Source organism: Ahaetulla prasina, chromosome 4 (genome assembly GCF_028640845.1).
Source record: "Ahaetulla prasina isolate Xishuangbanna chromosome 4, ASM2864084v1, whole genome shotgun sequence".
NCBI lineage: Eukaryota > Metazoa > Chordata > Lepidosauria > Squamata > Colubridae > Ahaetulla > Ahaetulla prasina.
In genome coordinates, this window is record NC_080542.1 from 23,065,031 (window position 1) to 23,090,908 (window position 25,878).

General features: G+C 40.3%; 1 protein-coding gene across 10 annotated transcripts in view; it reads right to left on the minus strand.

Moving 5' to 3' along the window:
- Positions 1 to 4,611: 4,611 nt before the first annotated feature.
- LOC131197606 (germ cell-specific gene 1-like protein) overlaps positions 4,612 to 25,878 on the minus strand; it is a 32,113-nt gene continuing 10,846 nt past the window's right edge. For 3 of the 10 annotated variants that reach the window (XM_058181875.1, XM_058181870.1, XM_058181874.1), the window contains exons 2-6: positions 17,602 to 18,129; positions 13,129 to 13,176; positions 12,605 to 12,757; positions 11,759 to 11,870; positions 4,612 to 10,926 (exon numbers count right to left, since the gene is read on the minus strand). In XM_058181875.1, coding sequence (XP_058037858.1) covers positions 10,578 to 10,926; positions 11,759 to 11,870; positions 12,605 to 12,757; positions 13,129 to 13,176; positions 17,602 to 17,911 — 972 coding nt within the window. In that variant the 5' untranslated portion in view covers positions 17,912 to 18,129 and the 3' untranslated portion in view covers positions 4,612 to 10,577. Of the gene's footprint in view, positions 10,927 to 11,758; positions 11,871 to 12,604; positions 12,758 to 13,128; positions 13,177 to 17,601; positions 18,130 to 18,260; positions 20,242 to 20,351; positions 20,530 to 25,878 lie in introns of all 10 variants that reach the window. The other 7 variants (XM_058181871.1, XM_058181868.1, XM_058181867.1 and 4 more) reach the window with 5 other exon arrangements.

The window sequence follows — 25,878 nt, forward strand, 5'->3', positions numbered from 1 at the left end:
AACCCTCTGGCAAGCAAATCCAATGGGGAGGTCAGATTCACCTAGCCACCGTGATATTAACTTAACAACTGCAGTGATTCACTTAACAACAGTCTTAGCAACATAAATTTTGGGCTCAATTTGTGATCGTAAGTTGAGCCTCCTTGCAGCCAATGGATAGAATAACTGCAAATTCATGACCCCTCTTGGTCATTGTGTTGTCTTACAAGGTATCTGGGTCACTTCCAATGCTTACTGTTCTGACCTAGGCTTCCCAAGAGCGTGAAGCAGACTTCTTGTCCTAACAAAAACCCCTTTTTATTAAGTTACTGTGAATTCTTCTCATTCACATCCAGCAAAATCTTTCAAGGGAGAATTTACAGTCACAGACCTTATCTGGCTTGGAGAGCTGCCAGGCCGATATCTTCAAAACTTGGCAAGAAGTCTCTGAGAGTTATGAATCAATTAAGCAAATTGTCTCCTGCAAACTCCACTCCTCTTTTGTTCCTCTTTATTTCCTATGGGAGGGGCCATTCACCGTCCATCTGTGGCTTTACTCCTGAGTCGACCCTTGTTCCTTAGCTGTTCCCTTCTCCTGACAGCTCTGTGCACGCGCACACTGGGAACAGGCTCCAGCTGTTCTTCTGCCCTACTGATGTCTGACTCTGAAGGCAGCTGACAACTGTCAGACGGCCCTGGCTCCAGCTCTGCCTCAGACACAGAGCACTTATCAGAGCCTTCCCCAGATTCCAGGACTGGCCCATGTTCCTCCCCAATCACCTCACTGTCTGAGTCTGCCACCAGCTCCGCTGGCGGGCCAACACCTACACCCTTTTTCTACCTGCCCTTAACATGGGCCTGCAATCTCTCCCACCCTCCATGTCCCTGTGATGTTCCTTCATCTCCTCTCTAACCCGGTGAGACAGGCTTAATTCATCCTTAGCTAGAATATGGTTAGAAATAGCACTTTCTCCTCTTATTCTGATTCTTCCTGTTGGAAACCTGGAAATGGGTAACATCTGTTAGGCATTCCCACCCATTATCTTGAAGTTGAGATTGCAATGAATCGGGACAGAGGCAACAGATGCAGAAGCGAGATGGTCCTGGTAAGTTAGCAAGTTCCATTGTTAGTACTGCCTAGCATTTTGCCAGCTCAAGGATGGATGGTTAGACACAGAGGTGGGTGGCACATGAATTAACAACTGATTTGCCCAGCACTGAAAATGTGAGCATATGCGCAGCCTTCTGCATATGCACTTTGCACACACGCTTGCATGCATGCACGTGGCTTAAAAATGCAGCTAAATAGGACAGCATAGCACCAGGCTACTGGTTCGCACGAACCAGTCCGAACCAGCAGAATCCCACCCCTGGTTAAACAACCCTTCAACTTAGCAATGAGGAAAGGCAGTAAGCCTCCACCACAGCCTTCACCAATTTGATATCCTCCATCTGTAACCAAAGCGCACCTATAACCATTACTCCAGCTAGCTTGGAATGTGCAGGTAGTCCTTGCCTTACAACAGTTCGTTTAGTGACCATTCAAAGTTACACCAGCACTGAAAAAAGTGATTTATGATCATTTTTCACACTTACAACCATTGCAGCATCCTCATGGCCACGTGATCAAAATTGAGATGCTTGGCAACTGAGTCATATTTATGACGGTTGCAGTGTCTCGACATCATGCATTCACTTTTTAGGTGATCTTCTGACAAGAAGAGTCGGTGATGAAACCAGATTCACTTAACAATCATGCTACTAACTTAACTACTGCAATGATTCACTTAACAACTATGGCAAGAAATGTTGTAAAATCATTCAAAACTCACTTCACAAATGTCTCACTTAGTAACAGAAATTTTGGGCTCAATTTGTGGTCATAAGTCAAAGACTACCTGTACATGGCGTGTTATCTAAAGTGGAGAACAATTGGTTTACCAGATCCTGATTTGTTATCATTAGATAATGAAGATCAGGCTCAGTTCTGGCATCCCTTGCCAGCCACTTGCCCTATTCGCCCTGTCTTTGATCTTTCACCATTGACTGTGGCAACTTCAATGGACAGGCCATTCTCTTGGCTTGAGTGGGAAACTTGAGAAAGTATCCTGCAGGAACATTGCTGGGACACTGATGGGGCTAACTTTTTTTTTATTATTATTTGTCACAACAGTATACGCAAACATCGACATAAAACAACAACACATCATAAAAGAAAAACATATATATAAATAAAAGTATGCAATAACTATATTAATTTGATAACAATGTAGGTTGGCGGGCCCCAGGGGGAGGGCCTTCTCTGTGGCAGCACCGGCCCTATGGAACGAGCTATCTCCGGGGTTACGACAACTCCCCGACCTCCGGGCCTTCAAACGTGAACTGAAGACCTTATTATTCCATCGAGCTGGACTAGCCTAAGAAATATTTTTGTGAAATTTTAAATGGGTTTTAAATCGGTCTTTTACCGTTTTAATGATTTGGCCATCAAATATTTGGTTTTAATTGTTTTTTAATATTGTTATTTTTAATATTGTTATTTATTATATTTGTATTGGTATTGTGTATTTTAATATGGCTGTGAACCGCCCTGAGTCCTTTGGGAGATGGTGCGGTATAGAAATTTGATTAATAAATAAATAAATAAAATAATGAAAGGGAACAATAGGACAGGAACGGTAGGCACTTTTGTGCTCTTATGCACGCCCCTTATAGTCCTCTTAGGAATGGGGTGAGGACTAGCTTGAATGTAGTTTTAAATTGGGATTTTTAAAAAAGGGGTTTAAATGATGTTTTAAATTTGTATTTAAAAGTTAGAGCATCAATTGAATTTAACTATCTATTCTTTTAGCTGTTTTTTATGTATTATATGTTTTCTGTTGGCTTTTTTTTTTTTTTTTTGACTGTGAACCGCCCTGAGTCCTTCGGGAGATGGGCGGTATACAAATATAATAAATAATAATAATAATAATAATAGCAGACAGTTTTTGGTTGAAGTTTTTGGTTGTATTTTTCCAAACAGAATGGCAGAGAAACATCTCCATTCAAAGTTTTGATTCCTCCTTAGTGGCCTAGAACATCCTTGGCAGCCATGGTAAGAGAAGCAGAAAGCTGAAGGAATTTCAATTTGCAAAGGCAAGATGGGCAATCAATCTGTCATTCAATGAAAGACCTTTCTTTTGATTTGGAGAAACTTCAATCAAATGGACCAATTCCTAAACTAAATGCCGACTATGAACTATTTACTATAATTTCAGCAAAGTGTGTTTCTGAAATAATACATACAAACCAGTGGTGAAATCTGAACCAGTTTACTACTGGTTTGCTGGCTGTGCATGCGCACTGCACACCAAATGTGCAGTGCACGCATGCGCAGTGTGTACCACACACCAAATGCGAGGTGCATGTGCAGTGCACACCAATAGGAGGCATGGGGTAAGTAGAACAGCGGCCAAATAGGTTGTAAAAAATGCTTTTAAAAGTAAAAAAAAGCTCTGATGATCGTGTGGCTCAGCTGTGTTCGTCAGAGCCTTTTTTTAGCCTTTTAAAAGCATTTTTTACAGAAAAGAGAGCAAGCTGGAAAGAAGCGGCAAGTGGACAAGCAGGCAAGCGGGCGACAGGATGATTGTGTGGGCACGGGCGGGGGCGGGCAGGGATTTTTGCTACCAGTTCTCTGAACCACCGCCATCGCTACCAGATCGGCTGATCCGGTCCAAACTGGGAGCATTTCACCCCTGATACAAATTGAATTAGTTACATTCCTAATAGGAAAATGAAGGGCAACAGTAGATTTATATAATAAATGGACCACAGTAGAATATGTTAACAATAAAAAATAGAAGCAGCAGCAATATTTTTCAGTGCAGAAAACTCGGAATTATCTTTTTTATTAGCATTTTTAAACAACGTGCATCCAGGAATAGGATTTAAAATTTGGGTGGAGGGCATACAAACAGCAAACAGCAAAGAGGAACACTTTCCACAATTTTTCCAAGACGTAAAAACATCAGGCAAACGTGTCCTCTTTTTCCCTGTATTTGTAATTGCTTTAAATGTTTTGGTGGACATGATTTAGTGAAACAGATAAATATTTGGGATTAAAATTCAGGGAGAGGAACACAAGTTGAAATAATGTACTACTGACCATTATGCACTATCACTATCAACTGATATAATGGTATGTGAGAATTAATTTGAAGGACAGGAGGAAGAGCTGCAGTCTAGACAGACATCTGATAAATATAATTTCAATTCAAAGAAAGGATAGGGGTAGAGAAAGCATCTCAGAAGGGACCCTACTTAGTCTTCGGTGTGTAAAACTAAAGTAGGGAAGAGATACTTTTAGACTGATATTCTGATACTGTAATTTATAAGAAAGTTAGTATTAGTACTCATGACTGGAGCTTCTTGTCTGGACTACCTCAAAGGGTTGGCATCTGATGAGATCGAAGACTTTTATGTGAATTCTCTGGATTTAAAATCAATGAAAAGAAAACAAAAATAATAAGAAGAATGTAACCTCAGAAGACTATGGAAAAAGAATCGTGATTATTTTGTGAAAAATTGTGAAATGACAAAAAATCCAGTGAAATATTTGGATCTTTATTTGACAAGATGTAAAAAAAAAGACATATTTCAGAATAATTATAATAAATCGCAGAAAGATATTTTAAAGAAAGAGCTAGAAAGATGAGGAAAAAACTAAAACATGGTAATCTAGTAGTTAAAATTTTACAAGCTTCAAAAGATAGGGGTGGTTAAATTATATTGTTATTCCAGCATAACAATATAATGTATCTATCATGGATAAGAGAATGGATTAAAATGTAGATTGTCAAATATAGAAGGAGTTTAGCCCATGGACTTCATAGATACTTGTGGTATAAAGAACTAGAAGAAAATAATTTGAAAGCACATATTATAAAACAAGATTTGAAAAAAAAACCGGAATCTATTAAAATGAGAATAAGTCTGGCAACTTCGCTTTTAGCTTCACCATCAAACGTCTTTTACTTCAGGGACGAATATTTAATTTAATACTTGATTTAATTTAAGATTTAATCACATACACCAATATGGTACATCCAGATTCTAGATATAGGGTAAAACACATCAAGAACTGCTTAATGAAGGTAGGAATTTATTATGACTGATATACTTACAAAATGTTAGAAGATAATAAGTGATCTCAAGAAAGGAGGAACTTTGAGAATGACAGAGTTTGAAAGACTTACACAAAATCAAGATCACCTATTAGGACACCCATATAAATTGTTATTGAAATATGACATTTAAATATGACAAGATGTAACAAATAAAAATTGTATGATAAAGTGAATGTGTATCATCAAAGAAATAATCACAGTACAACAATTAGAAGAGTCATGGGGAAATTAATACAATTTACTCTAAGTTATAATTTAAGGGAAAATCAGTGTAAAATATTTTACAGATGGTACATAACCCTGTCAATAATTACCAAGATAGGCAAATCATATAGCAATTAATGTTGGAAATGCCATAACAAAGAAGGATCACATGTAATGGCTATGTACACAAAAAAACCCACAAAACTATTAACAGTGAACTACATCAACATATTCAGAAAATCCTAAAATAAAATTTGTGCTGAAGCCACATTTATTCTTATTAAGCATAATTCTTGAAAATACAAATGAAAAATATCACAATTTACTAAGATACATGTTGACAGTTAAGGAGAACAAATCTGTTACAACATTGGAAAAGGTGAACTTTGCTGATAATATCAGATTGAGAAACCAAAATTGGAAAAAATGCAGGAATCACAAAACTGATAATACCCAGTATATCTATAAAGCAGGGCAAATTTGGACATTTAGAATATGTGTTTTAGGAAAAAAGATGAGACCAATCAAAACTAACAGATGAAAGGATTTCAACTGATACCAGCAGGCGATCTTTAATATTTAATGTACAGTTTAAACATCTAGATTGTGGTCAGCAGTTGAGGAAATAAATGGCTGAGAAGGGAAGAACATGTAACTAGAAAGTTTTCTCATAATATTTTTGTGTTTTATTTATGTTTAGATGTTGTTACTTTTTAATGTGATTCAACTTTTAGTATTCAATATAGATCTTTTTTCCCTTTGGTATTTCATTAAATAATATAGTAAAAGTACTGTAGCTTTTTTTTTTTAAAGGCTTTTTTTTTTACCCAATCCCTAACCTTTTTGCTGTTCTGGGTCCTTTCCTGGTTATGGGATGGGGTGTTTCTGATACCACACAGAAAACCTTCACCAATTTTGTTTTGACCTCTCCCATTGACCCTCTACTGGTACATTAGCCCTTATAAATTGTATATGCCTACCTGGAAGCAAAGGATGGTCTATTTGGGGTGAAACACCTGCTTTTTAATCCATCTCCAGGGACTTGTTGAATGCCAGAATTTGATGTCCTACAGTTGAAAACGGCTGAAATTGGAAAGGGGCTGTACAACTATTGGGAGTGAGTAAATCTTAAAAGAAAAGAGAAGATTTGGGGCCCAAGAATCCATAGAAATGAATATCTAAAGATAATGGATTCTTGAGCTAGAGTGTGCCCAAAATCTTCCTTTTTTATTTAAGATTTACTTGCTCTGAATGGTTGTACTAAGAGCCAGTTAAGGATCCAGGCTAGCAACTGGGAGAATGTGAGATCTAGTCCCACCTTAGATACAAATCCAACCGAATGACTTTGAGCCAGTCACTCTTGCTGAGCCCTAGGTTTGGTCCAGCAGTTAAGTCATCAGCCTAGAAACCAGGAGGCTGTGAGTTCTAGTTTCACCTAGAAAGCCGGCTGGGTGACTTTGGGCCAGTCATTCTCTCAGACCATGATGTCAGGCTTGGGTGACAAGCCAGTTGGTCAATTCCTGCAGTAATTATGGATCAACACTTGGTTGGTCTCTCTCTCTCACACACACCCCAAAAGTGAACCCTTCATCTGAAGGTGGGGAAACCCCTCTTGCTGAGTCCTAGGAACAAGGCAAGGGTAAACACTTCTTTTAGGGTAAAATCTTGCCAAGAAAGTTGCATGGGTTAGTCCAGAAGTCAGCACTGAAGACCTGAAGACCCCAAAAGTGAAGACCAACCAATCAGGTGAGTGCTGCATTGATTTGGATGGAACAGACCATCTCGGATAAACTGTTCCTGTCAGGATGCAATATACCATTATTAATATCATTATTCTTATATATTGCTATTATACATATATAACATACAATCATAGTATATAATTTATATAATATGCTATTATTCATATATATTCTTCAATAGCAGCCTTCCAGGAACTGATCATACAATGTTTCTCTAATAATAGCTTTACAAGAAGGTAGGTGACATTCTTCCCCCCCGAACTTTTAAAGGTTATGCTTGAATTAAGCACGAACCAGGCCCATTCTGGAATCAGGACATCTCTCTTCTAAACAAATATTGTTAGGGTTTAGACTAACAATATTTATAAATTGTAAAATATAAATTGTGCCTTACACAATGTAAGCCGCCCTGAGTCTTCGGAGAAGGGCAGGATATAAATGTAAATTAAAAAAAAAAAAGTAAGGAATTGCTGCCCCCCCCCCCCGCACCTCCAGTTAAATTCTCAGGGAAGGACAGACTTCTAGATTGACTGTTTTGGTGGATTATTTAGGTGCACTAGTTACAGCTCAAAATTACAACTGGACAAGGGATAAAGGATTTAGTTCCTTGAGATCAGGATTAGAATTGGAGCTTAATACTCTGTTCCTAGGAACAGAAGTTCCATTCCTAGATTCTGCTAGTGTTCTTTCTCAGCGGTGTAATTTACAAAGAGGAAGGCAGAGACTTTTTAAAATGGTTCCTATTAAGCCAATTGGAAATCACTCCTACTTGCCCACCTATGAGATCACACAAGGTTCTCTCAGGAGATCCTAAACTGCTGTGATGGGCTTCGTACCGATCCCCCTGCTTGATTTTCTTTTCTCTCAAGCAGAGAAATGAAGAGCAGCTGGAAACTTCCTCTTCCCTCCCCCACTTATGAAATGAAGCAGACTGACACTGATTAATTCCTTAATTTCTTTAATCAACCAGAAATTAATGACTCTTGCTCTTCCTTCATTCCCTACAGATGAGAAAATTGCATGATGCTAAAGCAGATGAGATTAACCAGACAGCTACAAATGGGTTTTGGGGGAGGGCAGGGATATTGGGGGGGGGGCAGGAAAAGGGAGGGAGGCCAGGCGAAGAGAGCAGAAGCAATGCTGCATGACAAGATGGGGGGGGAGGGTGAAATTGCAGGGCAGAATATCTGATCCAAATGGCTAAGTCATTACTTGGAATAACTGTGGGAAGCTATACCTACTCTATTACTTAAACAACCATACTGTGCACACACCATATCACAAAAGATACTTGGGCATTTTTTGATAGCAAAGTTTCATGTCCAATGGGAGTAATTCCACAACAGTGAAAGTTGAATTTTGGCACACACATTCTCAAAAATGCTGTTACCAAAATATTCAACAAACCAGTTGGTATGATAGAGCAAGGTATGGGAGTGCCCCCTGTTGTGCTACTGAACCAACCTCCAAATAGAAGAAAGCAGAAAGCAGGTATGTGTGTGGTGTAAGAACTAAACATGAGTTTTCACACTCGTCTGAACTACTCCTGTGTTATTAGAGAGGTTCTCAAAAATATATAATATACTAGCCATTATACAGGCCAATTCATCTTGGACAGATGAGGGTTTTTTCATAAGAAGTTGAAATACAAATGGAAAGAGGTCTATCCAGGATCTACTTCCTCTGAAGCCTACTGTATCCATCAATGTAAGTGAATGCCCCAATATCTAATTAAGATAATCAAAAGAAAGCCACTAGAATGAGTTGCAGGGGGCTTTGACCAAACTGGCTCTCAGAAACCATAAGAAAAATGAAGACTCTAAGCAGGCCTGGTCTGTGGTAATCTAACAAAACACTGCATTGTACAGTTGGGAGGCAGGGTATGGGGAGAGATACTGGTAGCTCAAGATCATTTTTGATTTGGTAGGATATTTTTTCAATGATCTCCCTACATCCTTAGAAAGATCTCTCGAGAAAAATATGTATGACTTGATGAAGTTTCTAAGAGAACATTTAGAAATGAGAGTGGAAATGATAATAATATGGGCATTTTGATTCCAATCAATGCTTGGATGATGTCTTAAACTTTCCTTTACAGGTAGTTGTTGGTGAGATTAATGACCTACCGTATATACTCGAGTATAAGCCGAGTTTTTCAGCACGTTTTTTGTGCTGAAAAACGTCCCCTCGGCTTATACTCGAGTATATACGGCTTATACTCGAGTTTTTTTTTTTTTCTTTTTTTCACATTATACCGGATGGTGCAAACTTGGCGGGCTTTTGCATTAGCGCGGGGAAGCCCTGCCAGTGCAGTGAGAGGGCGGGGCGGGGGAGCCGCCAGCCTTCTCGGCTGAGGGAGGGAGGCTTTCCCTGACCGGTAGCTGCCTCATTTCCCTCCCTCGGCTTATACTCGAGTCCCCAGTTTACCCCAGTTTTTTGGGGTAAAATTGGGGACCTCGGCTTATACTCGGATCGGCTTATATTTGAGTATATACGGTAATTAATGGTTACAGTGTAATGAGCTGTTTCATTAGTAATTTTCCATCATTTCTTGATGACTTGAAAAGCTTTTGACCAACAGGCAAAGAGATAATATTACAGAGGATACGAATAGACCTTTTGATTTCTGGAGCAGAAAAGTTTAGTAGCACTTGTCTACCAGCTTTCAGGAATCAGGCAACAGTTCTGCCAAAAATTAACTGGTCGGTAAGACAGCTCCGTTTTATTTTGGCAAAGCTTTCTGTAATTCAGTGCCTAAGATCAGTCACAAAGGTCAATCTCCAAAATCCATTTGGTCTTTGCAGCTGAATTGCCTTGACCTGAGACATTCAACAACACCCATCACATTCCAAATCAATAAAGTTTCCTTTATGGTCTGCTATTGTTCTGACAGGGAGGTTAGATCCCTGGATCTGGCAATCTTGTCTTTTTTAAATCTGCAGAACTACCTCAAGAAAATTATGAGTTCTAGACCCATGAAAGTTTACCCATAAAAGCCAGCTAAGTGATTTTAGCCCAATCACCAGGAGATGGTGAATTCTAGTCCCAGCTTAGGCATGAATGCCATCTGGGTGACTTTGGGTCAATCACCAGGGGACAGTGAGTTCTAGTCCCGCTTTAGGCATGAACACAGTGTGGATGATTTTGGGCTAATCCCCTGATAAATTCTAATCTCACCTTAAACATGTAAAACCAGCTGGGTGATTTTTGGGCCAGTCTCTTTCTCCGCCAACTTACCCCACAGTTTTCTTTTGGGGAAAATAGTACAGAATATTGTTAAATTTGCCACCTTGAGTTGTACCATATATGAAAAAAACATAGGGTAAAAACCTTCTTTAAAAAAGGTCCTCAATAATCAGCTATGAAAGTTACTGAGAGGTTCAACAGGAGAAAGAAGAAAACATCATTAAAACTAGATGTGTGAGGGAGTGAGTGTGACAGGGAGAAGAGAAAGGATGGCTCTCTTTTTCTACACAACCTCCTCTCCTCAGCAAGGTTCCCCATCATCCTCATCCTTGGTATCTCCACTGTGACTCCTTGGGAGGCCAGAATATCCTCCAGAACACTCCTTCCGGTCCCCGCTGAGAGCTAAGCGGCCGGGTGGACTTGCAGAGAAGTCTAGAGATTCACTGACGCTGAAGATGTATTTCTCCCATAGGAAACGCTCCAGATCAGGGTCCAGCGCTGGCGAGTTGGAACCCCGAATGCTCCCCGTTGATGCGGTGTATTTCTCAAAAATCTGCCGACGGTACTTGAACTCCAGAATAGTCTTGGTGTAAGTGTTGAGAGTCAGCACAGAGGCTGACATGCAGAGAGTGAAAGAGAGCCAGGCCAAGCTGTGGGGAGAACGTCAGGAGAGGTAAGCAAAGGAGGAGAGAACAAGAATCCTTCGGCCATTGGTACCCTGAGGTCTTCCTCAATTGTCCATCACCATTCCCAAGCATTTATCCACCCACTCAGACGCACTGCTTCATTCATCCACAAAGTTCCCTCATCTCCAGAATCTCAATATTAAGGCCAAGGTCAATGTCTCCTCTATTATAAATAAAAACAGAAGCTTCGTCCATGAATTTTAAATATGCTTCGTTGCAGAGGTGACTGAGACAGTCACGACAGCAGTTGTCATTGGGCAATTAAAGTCCCACCCGTTTCTTGGCCCACATAAAAGGAACAAGGATTCAGTCATTCTATCATGGCTATCCTCGTGACTTTTTTGAACCATCTGCCCGTGGACACCCACCTCTTGGTGTTTTAGAATCATTCTTCTTTTTCACGGTCATCTTTTGCCAGTTTTACAAGTAAAAAAACCAGGCTTCTTGAGTTATTAGACAGCTTTCTCTAAAATATCTCTGGAAATTCAGGATTTTTATATTTTGTTGTTCTAACTCATTCAGATTTACACTCTTTGTTTTACCTTCCGCTGTGCTATTGTCATAAAAAATGAGCAGACTATACGTTTTGGTAGATCGGAATCTTGTGCTGTTTATCACAGGAATTTACAATCAGCCACCCCTTGGATCGTCTAACCATTCTTGGACACTTCCGAATCTCTTCCTCTCCCCCACCTTTTCTACTTTGATCAAATCCTCTCTTTTCTTCCATCCTGACCTGGTCCAAAGAATTACAAGACAAGGTGGAAAAAGACCTTCCACAAAGCTGGCTACTCACCCAAAGGACCATCCATAATACCATGTTTGGGGCCTCCAATCTTTTGGCCCCAGGTTTACAGCTACCTGAAAGACAGTCATGTACATCATGTGGGCCACCATGCCCAGGAGACCTGTGGAGAAGAAGAGCCCATTCAGCCACAATTCTTCTGCACCTGGGAAGTGTTGCAGGTAGCAATCAACAGCCTAAGTGAGCAAGCAGGCATGCCCATATATATATACATGTGCAAGTTGTGGGTTGATTCAACAAAATCTAAGAGTAAGGCTCTCCCCAGTGCATTCTCTATAAAAGAATGGATGTGTAGAGCGGGGAAAGGAATGATGGGAATATACAGGCAGTCTTAAACTTAAACGACCACAATTGGGACCTGAATTTCCATCGCTAAGTAAGGCAATAGCAACAGCATTTAGACTTCATGGCCTCTCTTACGGCCCTCTCTAAGCAGTTTACAGAGTCAGTATATTTCCCTCAACAACCTGGGTCCTCATTTTACCAACCTTGGAAGGATGGAAAGCTGAGTCAACCTTGAGCCGATGAGAATCGAACTGGCAGTTGGCAGAGTTAGCCTGCAATACAGCATTCTAACCACTTTGCCACCATGGCTCACGTTACAACAAGGCAATTGTTAAGTGAATCGCACCCAGTTTCATAACCCTTTCTCCCCCACACACACATTGGGCATTAATTAGGATTAATTAGGCTTGGCCACATGGCTAAGAATTCTGGGAGATGAAATCTACCCCTCTGAAAGTGCCCAAGATTGCAAAATCTATATCAGTGCTATCTCCGAGACATTTCTGTCTACACAGAATAAAGGGATGGACAGGAAAGGGCAAGTAGCAATACCTGACAAAACAGTGATTACAGCTGCGAAAGCGTTGATCTTGAGACCGTCAATGAAGTTGGCATAATAGATAGCATCTAAACACATGAGCAAGAACCCAATACTCAACAGGATGATATAAAGAAATTCGGAAGCAACGGAGAGCCACAGCACTCCTGCGGGAAAAAGAAAGGGGTTATGGGGAAGAAAGAGGCTTCTCTGCTTTGCTACCAGGAAAGAAGATGATGGCAGCGACTAAATTATTCTGTTACCCAGGAGACTGACTGAAGCTTTCCCACTGGCTCTGCTTATAAAATTCAAGAGCCCAGCTGGGATGGGCTGAAAAAAACCTGACAACAAAAAAGGCATTTGGAATGACTGAGTGCAGGGTGAGAAACCACAAGGCTTTTCTATCTCTTTGAGAAGGCAACACTTGATTAGCTGAAACTTTATCCCAGAAAAAATAGGCTTTGCAGTACTTACGGAGTTGCTTCCCACTCATTTTGCACCTGCATGCGCTGGCCTATTTTGCCATCCAAATTCTCACCTTGTTCTGACTCTGGAGGCAGCTCAATGAAACTCCGACACTTCTCCTCTGGCGTGAAGGGAACGGTGAGAGAAGACAATGACAGGTTAGCCACAGCTGCTGCTGTACGTGACAATGAATGCCAACATTTGTGACGCTCTCCCTCCCCTGCCCCTGGGAAAAGGGGATCTTTCAGTTTCTGCTGCTGACTAGTGGCAGTTAGATCTGAGCTGATCTCAGCAAGAAACTGCACAAGGTTGAGAAGACAAGGAGATCTAGCAATGGACCAAAGAAAGAGTGCCATAGTCCGAACACCATTTTTCCTCATCTACAGTAGCTTTCCCTAATCAAAAACCCTCTAAATACATTGGATTTTGACTTGCAGAATCCCTAGCCAGCAAAATCCAGCTGGAGGCTTGGGAAGTTGGAGAGCATTTGGGTTAGGTAAGGGTTAAACCATGGCTTTCAAAGTTCTCAGTTTCTCTAACTGCTCTCTAAATTCTGATTCACAAGGTCTGGCAACTTTGTCCAGCCGCTTGGCCCCTCTTATAATAATTGGGAGACTGTGGTGCTAGGTACATTTTCCATAATGCTGTGAAGGAGATGTTTTGGGATCTATGCTGAGAAGTCAAGCTAGTGAACATGTCCATCTTTGGACATGTCTCAAAAAACAACAACCATGATGTTCTTTTCCAAAGAATTCTCCAATAAAGGTAAAATTGGGGTCTATTTCCTCTCTTAAAATTGGATTTGACTGGCTACAGGTAGTCCTCAATTTATGACTGGACATTTAGTGCTGGCCGAAGCAACTATGAACCTACCTTGGAGCTGCCTTGCAACCCAGATTTGAAGTTTTGATGATCGTCCCCAAATCAAATGACCGAATTTCAGACACTTGGCAACTGGGCTCCATTTACAGCCATTTGAGCATCCAGTGGTCACATGACTTCATTTTATGACAGCTAAGCTTTAAATTCCAATGTTTTGAAAAAACATGCCCATAATGAGCTAATGGTTTGCTTTGTGATCAGTGTATTTGCTTAATGACCACTGCAAAAAAGGGCATAGCATTAGGTTGGTCACATGGTAACTTACGACCATGATGGTCCAGCTCCATTATAGTCATAAAACTATCTTTACTGTGAATGATTCTGAACAGTAAAGATAGTTTACTGAATACTGAATCAATACTGAACAGTATTGATTATTCACAGCTAATTTTACCTCCTTTTAATCTACTAAGCATTTTTTTCTGAGTTTGTACAATACACTGAACTATGAAACTGCCAAGTTTATTCAACATAAACTTAAACTTAATTCAGCTTAAATATTACTGGCTAGTTGCTGTTCAGTGTGCTATGCAAACAAAGGCCCTCTTTTCCAAACTGTACAGTTATTTTGTGTAAATTAAACAAAATTAGAGAGAGCCTATAGTACTCTAGAGCAGGGATCTCCAACCTTGGCAACTTTAAGCCTGGTGGACTTTAACTCCCAGAATTCCCCAGCCAGCTCTAGAGAAGTTGTTTCTGTAATGTCTGAGGATCTCAAAAATTGTACTTCAGTAATAGCTAAATGGGAACACCATTTTCCCAATTTCTACTTCAAAATGATTTTGATCAAGGCAAGGAATGCCCTAGATTTGGAGGAAGTGAAAGAGGACGATTCTTTGGACAGAGCCCTTCATGTTGTGCAGCAAACTGCAACCTAAACTTCTATGGCAACCTCTTCTTTTGGTTGTGTCCTCATATGAGATGGTGTAATGCAGCGACCCCCAACCTTTCTGGCTTGGCTGCCCAGCACAACGGGGGAGGAGAAAATAGTTCTGTGTGAGTGGCAGGTGCGCACATGCAAGTGCACACAGCTCCATTTGCACTCTTGTGCAAGGGCCAGCCATTCACATGAGGGGAACTTTTGCACGCGAGAGCAAGTGGCCACTGCTCAGTTGAGGGGAGCTTCATGCTCACATGCGTTCACCCGCTTGCTTCTGCAGCCCGATTTCAAACGGGGCCCAGCTGGGTAGTGGGCCACGGTCCAAGAATTGGGCTGTGAGAATAACCTTGAGGAACAGGAGGAAGCGCTGCAGCCAAAGCAACAGCCAAATAAAAGAAATTTGAGCCCAAAGCAAGAATGTAATTTGAGAAAGTATTTCACACTTGACCCTCCCTAGAATAACGGCAGGGAGAAAAGAGGCTTGTTCAGAGTTGCAAGATTCTATTATTGTACTACAGCAAAAGTAGTTTTTATATTCATTTTTTTAGTAGCAATAACAGAGTTGGAAGGGGTCTTGGAGGTCATCTAGTCCAAATGTGTTCAAGTCTGGTCCATCTCAAAGGCCTTGGATTCTTTTTTCCCTTAACACTTGTTAAGTGTTAATTGTGGGGGCTCCCACCCTCTGGAACGAACTTCCCCCAGGACTTCGCCAACTTCCTGACCTTCGAACCTTCCACTGCGAGCTTAAGACACATCTATTAATTTGCGCAGGACTGGACTAGAATTTTTTAAATTTTGAATTTAGTTTTTAATGGGGTTTTATTATTTGTATTTCTATTTTAAATATTCGGCCTTATTTAATAAGTTTTTTAACTGTGGTTTTACTCTGTATTCATATATATGTTTTATCTGGCTGTAAACCGCCCTGAGTCCCTAGGGAGATAGGGCGGTATAAAAATGCGAAAAATAAAATAATAAATAAATAATAAATAAACACAACAAAGTTTTGCTGTGGATCCAATCTTATACATATCACTAACCATACCGTTCAAAGCACAGGTAATCCTCAATAAATGACCAGTTGCTAAGTAACTATTCAAAGTTATGACGGGCTTCCCCGGAGCTACTTATGATCCAGTTTCAAAGTTCTGATGGCTGCACCCACATAACTTGATTCACATGACCACATTTTGATGCTTGGCAATGAGCTCACCTTTGCAGTCTCCCGTAGTAACATGACTGCGATGGATATTTAACCAGTTTCTGGCATGTACTTTTAGTTTCTGGCAAAAGAAGCCCATTGTGGGGAAACAAATCTACTTAACAACTGCCACACTCACTTAATGACTATAGTGTTCACTTAATGACCACCGTAAAAAAGTGGTAAAATGGGGCATAGTCACTTGATGACCTGTTTAATGACCGTCATGGCCATAATTCATAATTCATAAGTCAAGGACTGCCTGCACAAGCAGGTAATCACTAAGGGTTGTAATCAGCTCTGCGCCTCAGTACAGACAGGTCACCTTGTCTCCAGTCCATGAACAAAAATCTTTGTTCCAAAATATTTCTAATTTAGACAATAGCAGCATCTGGTTCTTTCCACTTGGAAAGTTGGATCAGCCTGAATCGCCACCATCCAGAATTGGCGGCCAGGGTGTATCCATTAATCATTGACTTTAACTCGCCCCACATTAAAACTATGAGGACAGCCCCTCTTAAGGTGTCATTAGTGAGGCAGAATGGGGGGTTGGCAATGAAGAGAACCCCATTTAGGCAGCATACCCTTCTCCAGGGCTCACAGACTTGCAGAAAGCACTTTAATACATCTGTTTAGTCATGCTCTGAGATACAGGAAGGAGAGAGAGAGCAGGTGCCAAGATTTGCAAAAGTACAAAAAATAAAAAATCTCAGTGGGGATGAAAATAACCCACCTCCAATTTTCACACAGGAGGACTGAGCAAACCAAGGGCTTTGGTGGCATCTTTCTCTGCTTTGTTCAAGAGAAGAAATCATAGTGCTAGTACCCTCATTCTAACAATTCATTGAAAAAAAATCCTGTGTGTAACCTAATAGCGTTTTTTTAATTATCCGTTGTATTTATCTTGTTCTCTCTCCCCAAAGCTCAGATGGTTCCTACAAGTCTTTCCCTTCCCACTTCCCATTTTATATGCCAACAATCCTCCAAAATTATCAGATTAAGGAAGAATAATTGTGTAAGATAAAGTTGGCCCAAGGGCCTCGCCAGGATTTCTGAGGATATGAATACTAAGATTTCACTTGCTACTGTGCTATTCATTATTATCGTTGTTGGTTATACTACATCACACAGAATAAGACAAATCTCTGTCACTAGTAATTTTGAAAGACAAAAGTAGAGGATAAAGAGGTAGGAAGGTCTGCCTGGAGAAAAAACTCTGTGCTCTTACTTATACATTAGTCCCTTCATGCCTACCGTTCCTGTCCTATTATTCCCTTTCATTATATCTAATTAATATAGTTATTACATACTTATGCTTATATATTATATAGTTGTTGCAGGTCAATGCTTATATATACTGTTGTGACAAAATAAATAAATAAATTAAAAAAAAAACCTCTACTTTTTAAGGTCCTTTGTGGCCCCTTGAGGTTCTCCTACAACATTGTCTACATTGCTTATCTAGCCAATCCACCCCCCCCACCCCGTTTCCTTCTTAGAAGCTCACCCCATGAAAACATGAATGGCTAATCACAAATACAGCCATGGAATCAATTGCCCAGGGATGTGACCCTCTTTAATACCTCCATGATGTTCTTCACATGACAGCCAGAAACCCGTGTGGAAATACTGAAAAGCATACTTGTCTTCACCCGTCTCCCAGATGTACTGGACTTTGTGGGGGTCCACCGTCTCATTCGCATCCACAGTCCCATTGCTGTTGTTGGGTACGCAGTTCCCTTTCTTGACCACTGAAAGGCAAGGTGATTTCACCACTTTGTGGGTCCCTTCACACCAATAGCTGGTGCAGAAAGCCGACACGGAAAAGCAGAGGGCAAGACAGTTGAGGCCCAAAGAAAGCATTGAGCGAACTCTTCGGCTTAATTGAATCATCGTTACAGTTTCCCCAGAGCTGCAGGAAGAGACAAGGGTTGGTCCTCGAGATCAAACCCAATTGTTCAAAGTCGCTCTAAGTGGTGGATCAATCAGATGTCTTCTGGATTTAATGAATAATTCTGCACAAGAGTCCGGTGGCAAGTTGCTTCTCCAATTTTCATCATTTCCTCATCTTTGTTAGCAAAGAACGGGCTGTGTCCAACAAAGCAATCACCCTAAAGAAAAAGAAGCATATCAGAACTTGGAGTTAGATCTAGTTACTTGAGGATATAAGGAATAGAAAGCAAAGTTTTCTGAGAAACAAATGGGATCCAGGATCAGAGGGAAAAACATGGTTTGCGCTTACATTCCAAGGGATGTGTGCCAATGAGATTGAATGAACAAATAAAGAGATGGGTGCCATCAATCCTAGATGCTCCCTGATGACAGCTCCTCATGTGACTGAGCAAAAGATACATGCAGCTAATCCTTCACGCCTTAATAGATTTCAGGGTATGTATGTGTTTGTGGTAAAAAAGATGGGAAAGGTAATAGGGGGAAAATGGGTTATAAATGGAAGGTGACAAAATTCTGCACTCGGCCCTCAAAAAAATCTGATATAGCATCTCTATGTTATGACTCAAGGTTTGTGGATATTATCAGCAAGATAAATGGCTTGTGCTGAATATTTTAAAAAGATCTTTTTTGACTAGCCTTTTCTTTCTTTTTCTCCCCTGTTAATAAGAACAAAACCTTTCAATCTGAATAAAAAGCAGAGACAATCCTAAACCCTTCCTAACGTTGAAAGACCATCAATGAATTTAAAGCAAATGCTAAAAGTCCTTTGGCATGCCACAGAATCTACACATCATTTAGGAGGTTTTTCATCTCTTTTCTGTAACTAGCAAAGCCTCTTTTGAAGATCTAAGGAAGCTTTCCCAATTATGGACATCTTTCTCCAACCTTCCATCATTACCATCTGCCACCCATATAGTTATGAGGGGTTGATATAGGTTTAGGGAGTGAAAAAAAATTCCCTCTTAGGCTGCAGAGATCAGCTTATTGGATGGTGGCACTGTCTTACACTCCATACTACTAAATTTACATACTAACATTTATCTTTAGCTATTACAGAAAGTCCTAAAAACTTCCAGAGGCCTTACCTAGCTCTAAAATGCTACCTTGGAGACCCGTGATGAGAAGCTAATACCCTTCAAGGTGAACGATTAGCCATTCTGCCATGTCAATAAATCTCCCACCACATTTTCCTTTTCTTTCTCTAGTCTAGAACAACAGTATGAGAACCAGGCCAAATATTAAGGTGGCCCCAGTTTTGGGAGGAACCCAAGACTCCCAAAAAACCCAACTCATAAGATTTAGCTTCCTAAGCACTCCACAGTTTATTGTGCTTTACAGTGGAAAAGCCAAGCCTAGAATTCTAGGAATTCCTACTTATTTCAAACGCCTCCCCCACTTTCTTAAATCTCCCCTAGCTTGCTTCCCAGCAGCTCTGTTGGGTCCATCAGGCTCATTAAGTCTGTTTAGAACTGGATCTTTGAGTGCAGCCTATCCAAAGCAAGTGACTTGCTTAGCCGCTGCACCCACAACGCTGCCTTTCCTTGGGATGAAACGCCTCACAAGATGCCTTGTTGATCCTGCTTTAAGAATTATTTCTCAGTCCTCTTCCTCTCCTGAATGAATGAAGAAATTGTCTTTATCAAACCCATGGCAGCTCCTTTACGGTTCTCTCCCACAAGGTTGCAAACTCTTCTTCCTCTTCTTTTAATTATTCATCACAATTACAAGCCACAAGCATGCAGCAGGCTGTGTCAAATCTTTGGAGTTCTGCCAGTTCAAAAACTGTTGCCCAGAAGGAATGTCAGAAATCCAGTGTTCATACTGAAGAATAATGGAAACAAATGCAGGAAGAGAGGAAATCTGTATCTGAAGGAGTGGCACTCTTGTAAGAATGGTCCAGCAGTTCACAACCCAAAAAAGAAGCAATTTGAACCAAGTGGATAAGGCTCTTTGTGGCTTGGGGGAGCTGAAAGACTGGATGGCAAAGTATCCAAAGTATCGCCCATGAACAACAGCTCACAATGCCACTTAAACCATATCAGCCTCAAATATCCCCATTTGAAGAAAATATTGGATGTTCAAAATCCAGGAAATGTTGATTCCCCTTCTTTAACAGATCCAAAAGAAGATTGCTCAAGAAGTGATCCCAAACACAAGTATCATGGGTGCGATTCAAGATCCCTCGGTTGATGGATGGAGACTAATCCTGGAACATTTGACCAAATCGCTCCTGGACCATCACGCCAACATAAGAAATGAAGGTCTATCCTCTTAAAAAAAAAAAAAAAAAGAAAGGAAAAGGTATTCAGCTGGTGCTAATAGACAAGATGCAAGCAGAGAGATAGATTCAAAGAGCAATTCCCAGGAGTTCACCCTGCACCTTGTAAAAAACGCTGCTCAGTGGCTGCTCAGTAGGAAGAATCTCTGTACACCGGCTGGGCTGACTGGAGAGGTGGCATAAGCAGGGTGATAAATGAGCAGGCAGTGAAGAGCTTCAGCACCCTCCAGTGCGACACAGTCCCTGGGGGATAGGAATCAGCAGAGAAGTGGAGCAGCAGCTGATTAAAAACAAAAAACAAAAAAACCACCACATACACACAACTTCATTAGTGCCAAGGGGGTACCAGTGCCAAGTTTGAGGGATTAGCATCTAATAAAGGAGAGAGGAGAGGAAGACAGAGCCCGCTTTTTAATTCTGCTTTCAATCAGCTGGCTCCTTGAAAAGGATGAAAAATTGGATGCCGAGATGAGGGAGCAGCTAGGTCAAAGGTGACAGAGTAGACTGAAAGAGGGAGAGAAGTGGGCAGGGAAAGAGAGAGGGATGGAGGAGAAGGATAGAGGCCGGCAGAGATGGTCATGGTCATGGAAGACCGATCAGTAGAAGGGTGGGCTGGTGAACTGGGCTGATCAGTGACACAGAGAGATTATCATAATACGAGTGAAAGATTTCCACCAAAATAGCATTTGGAGGGGTTGAAAACATGATTGCACTCTGATGTTTAGAGAACAAAGGATTACAGCAAATGTACACAAGCATTATTGCCTTTTGTATTTTTCCTTTTGGCTGTCCTTGTTCCCCATTTAAAACGTCAGCTCTTGTTTAGCAAGCATGAATACATAGGAAGGCCGGTCAATATAGAGAACGAATACTGAGATAGATAAGGGAATATTTGTCCCATAGCTCAGAGCTGGGAGGGATCGATCTTTACACAAACAAGAGTGAATAGATTGGCCAATATGTCAGTCTAAAAACTGATATGTATCATATTCTATGTGTATTTCACTGCCCAGCCAGTTCTGAGCCTCCCTTATGAGATATTTAATCTTTATCTTTGGATCTTGGGTCTCTTGGGATTATCATCTGGCTGGCTATAAAGAGATTGCTTTTGTGTGTCCCATTTTCAATACGATCAACATGTTAGGAAATCAAAGCTGGCATAGACTTAAACACAGCAAAGTAATTAGAGCAGAGGAGATCTAATCGGGTGGGCTGGCAGCCAGAATGCTAGGCTTCTAAAGAAGAAGAAGAAATAACAGTGATGCAAGCTAAGTGGAGGACAGTTGGGAAATGGGAAATGTATAGGCATTGTAGGGTATAATGGGAATAGCCCATCTTAGGACACACACACACACACACACACACACACACACACACACACACACCCAAAGGCTGCATTCAGTTCCTAAATATTTCTATAACGCCCCCCCCCCCCAGCTGCCTCTGACATCACTGCCAATCTTTGATGGCATAGATTCTTGCCATTTTGGGCTGGGAAACAGGCATACAAAAATAAGATAAGCTGTACAATAGACTTAACACAATGTAGAAAACAAAGACAACCTACCCACTCCCCAAATCTCCCTACAAAATCCAAGTAAAGACAAAAGAGGACTCGGTTTGCTTTTGGTACTCCACAAAATGTACTCCACATCTTTCATCAAAAAACTTCCCATTTCCGAATTCAGACTATAAGAGGATTAAAGGCATCTCAGCAATCTGTTTTCTAGTAGGGGTTTAGGAACTGGTCACATCTCCCGTGGCAGCCATGTTGTTCCTGGATAAATTTATTTACAGTAATACCTGAGCATTTAACTGCTTTGAAACTTGTCAAATTTGGTACTCAATGCATTTGATGCAGAAATTTTGTTCCAGTACTCATTGTTTGTTTCGTACGACGCACAAGCTAGAACTTTTCGATATTGGCTGCCTCATGACTCACTACCCTGAAAAAAGGGTGACATGTTAGTTTCGTGGTTTGTTTGCTGCTTGTTGTTTTTAGTATTGGTCATACCTCCTGGAACCAATTAATGACAAATACCAAGATACTACTCTATTTATTTTTGTTAAATTTATTTGCCGCCTATCTCACCATGGGGCTACTCTAGTGGTTTTTGCATCTTCAGCCATTTGAGGAAAATGCTCACAACACACTTTCAAAATTCAGAGTGTTCCATCCTGACCCAAAACTGAGAGGGTTCAGGCTGATGAATCTCAGTATTTTAATTTTAAAAAATAATCTAAGCACTTCATGTAATATGAAGCTTGTCCATCCCTTAAGTCCCCTGAAACCAATTGGATTCAAGCTGCTGTACTGGAAGAGATTTATCTAGCCTAATCTCCTATAATTACAAACAGTCCCTGAGTTAAGAATGTCCGACTTAAGGACAACCTCTAGATATGAACAGGCTGCCTATTACTAAAAATGGCAGATGGAATTCTCCTTCCTTGAGTCAACAAACCATAGAAGCTGTGCAATGCGTTCAGGAATTGCTGAAGCTGCACATTTTTAACACACAGCCTGTTTGAAGCCATTCCTGAAAGCACTGCGTAGCTTCAGCAGTTCATTGGTTTGAGGAAGGACAATCCCATCCACCATTTTTAGTAATAGGCAGTCCATTTCGTAAGCACGAGTTCGACTTACATACAAATTCAGGTTAAAGCTGACTGAGGAGCAGAACTCGTTCTTAACCTGGAATTCCCTATAACTAAAAATCTTTCATGATGGAAAGCGCACAATTTATAGTCACACTGTAAGGAAATATGATGGATTGTAGTCCAGGAGTAAGAGATAACTCAGTTTATATAGTTTATGTGAGAGAAAGAGGATGAAGGTAGCTCCTCCCTCATAATTTGCAGAGTATATGCTTGGGTGTGTGTGTGTGGGAGTAGTAGTTTGCTTTAGTTTGACAAGATTCTGTCTATAGATGACGATCAGTTTTTTAAAAAATCTGCTTGGAAGAATCACAGAATGTCTTTCTTGGTTTTTGGAGCTTGATAAAGAGCTCTTCCTAATATTTAATGTAAGGGCCTTTCCTTGCCGGTGAGTTAAAGTATCTCTAACTATCCTTGGGCAGGCAGAAAACTATCAAAGTGAAAAGAGTTATCTAATGGCTGATCCATATTTTGCTCCTGCAGCCTCAATAGTGACTCATTATTGAATGATACTGACCTCATTTTGCCTGTGCAACCCATAGTAAGCAAAGTGATCGGCTAATTCCTCCAGCTTTGCTTCTTTACTATTCTACATATCTGGAACTACACTGTATGGAAAAATTTCCTCACGGTGGTGGTACAGTGGTTAGAATGCAGTATTGCAGGCTAAGTTTGCCGACTGCCAGCAGTTTGATCATGACTCAGGCTTTCAAGGTCAGTAAAATGAGGAGCCAGATTGTTGGGGGCAATATTCTGACTCTGTAAATATTCTGACTCTGCTTAGAGAGGGCTGTAAAGCTATTGCTATTGCTATTGCCTCCCTGAGTTGCAGGTGCTCTAACACTGGAGTTTTCAATAAAAGGTTGGACAACCGTTTTTCCAGAGTGGTATAGGGTCTCCTACGCAAGCCGAGGGTTGGACTAGAAGACCTCCAAGGTCACTTCCAGCTCTATTGTTCTGTATTTTGTATTCTTCATGGAGGTGATCAGCCGTGACTTCGGGAGTTGAGAGAAAAGATGCTTTTGAAAATGAACTATCCTGTGGGTAGAAATACCAGCGGAATCTTCCCCCTGGCGTTTTCTCATGCCACTTACAATTACTTTGTGAATTATGTGCAGAAGAATAATTCGGAACAAAACTTCTGGAACAAAATGGAAACTTTGGATCAGAGTGAGACTCTAGTTACAATTGGCATAATCCTCATGGCACTGTTACCTGCATATCCAAATTCTGTGAATGACATTAACTGTTCTTGTTACTTGATGATAAATCACATTGGATACAAAATGTACCCACTGTAAATCATTTTCAACTCACATTTATTCTCTGTGTGGTTTGGTTTTTTTCTTACAGGCAGAACCACATATTTTTTATTGATATTATTGTTTTTAATATTTTTGAAAGCATAACAACAACCTAAAATATATTAATTAATTAGAGAATTGTATAGAAACATAGAACGGATAACCAACTTTGCCAATATTTCAAGGAAATGCTCTGACCTTGAAAAAATAGATTTTATATATTGTATATATTTTTCAATAATGAAACTGACTTAGGTGCACTTTTGAATATTTTAATTGGCTCAGGTTGAATCATGAATGGATGTTACCCAAATACAATTACAGTACAAAAGATTTATTGGGTACAGGTTAGTGTAATAGCAAAATGTCAATTTCCTTTTGTTCTGTTACATGGATCATGAACCCCAACTATATACAGAAACTAGGTTACTAATATTTTTAAAAGAAAAATGTCTAATTCTAAAGGTGATCAATATTTTAATATCACCTTTCAAGGTGAATTACAAAAAGAATGTACACTTAAAATATAGAAATACGTATTCAATACACAATTATCTCGGATACATAGCAGTGAATTACCTACATTTATTGAGCAAAATCAGTGCTTATAGATATATTAATTCTTGTCAATTGTTAAAATTCTGTGTCAAAATCATTCAAATTCTACAGCACATCTAACTATATGCAAATCAAACAGATTTACCGCACAATTTTCTTGTTTTAGGATTTATTTTTTATTTATCATGGAATCTGAAGAAGGTACATATATATCTCCATAGCAAGCACTGTTCTATTTGAAGAAGCATTTTTTCCCCGATGCTAGAACGCAATATATTTTCGTTTGTCACAAACAGTAGATTTTATACTAGAAGTCTAGCTCTCAATCCACTTTATATCTACCATCCTCTGCTGCTCATGTTCCTGATTCAGATCGTTTTGCCGACTTACAGCACAGTACAATAAACTACACTTCATGAAAGCTTATAATATAAATGTACAGAGGAATGGAAGGTTCCTACGCATCTTGTCTTAAGAAAGACAAAAGATGAAAAATGAAATTTAAAGGAGAAAGAAAGGGGCTGCTGCAAAAGGAGAACTGCAAACTAGATTATTTATTTATTTCATTCGTTCAATTTTTATAGCTGCCCATACCAAGCAAAAAAAAAATTTCTTTCAGCATGAGTGCTTCTCCCTCCCTCCCTCCGTCTATCATCTCTTATGAGTCTTCATTGACTTATGGCTTCTGTGAGATCCTTGCTGTTATCCTGATGGTGTCGATTTTTGGACCTCACTTCATCCTTGGTACTTCAGTTGCTTTTTGCAGCAAAAATAGGTGCTCTCTCACCCCCAGAACAGGACCAACAGCAGCCTGAACATCAACATCATCTGCAATAGATCACTTACTCCACTTCATGCAGAGTGGCAGGAGATACTCAATGTAACATCAATTTCCTTCCCAATCAATCAACCCCCAAAGCAACCAATTATGTATTAATTATCATCTCTGTCCTTCCTGACACAAATTCTCAAACATTACATATACACACACACGCTAACTCTGAAGGTTAATGGAAACCTGAGGGAAAGAAATGTTGGCCCAAAATCTCCTTTGCTACCCCTTTCCTCTGAGAAAAGGGCTTCTGTTTCACTCTTTTAATTTTCAGGAGGCT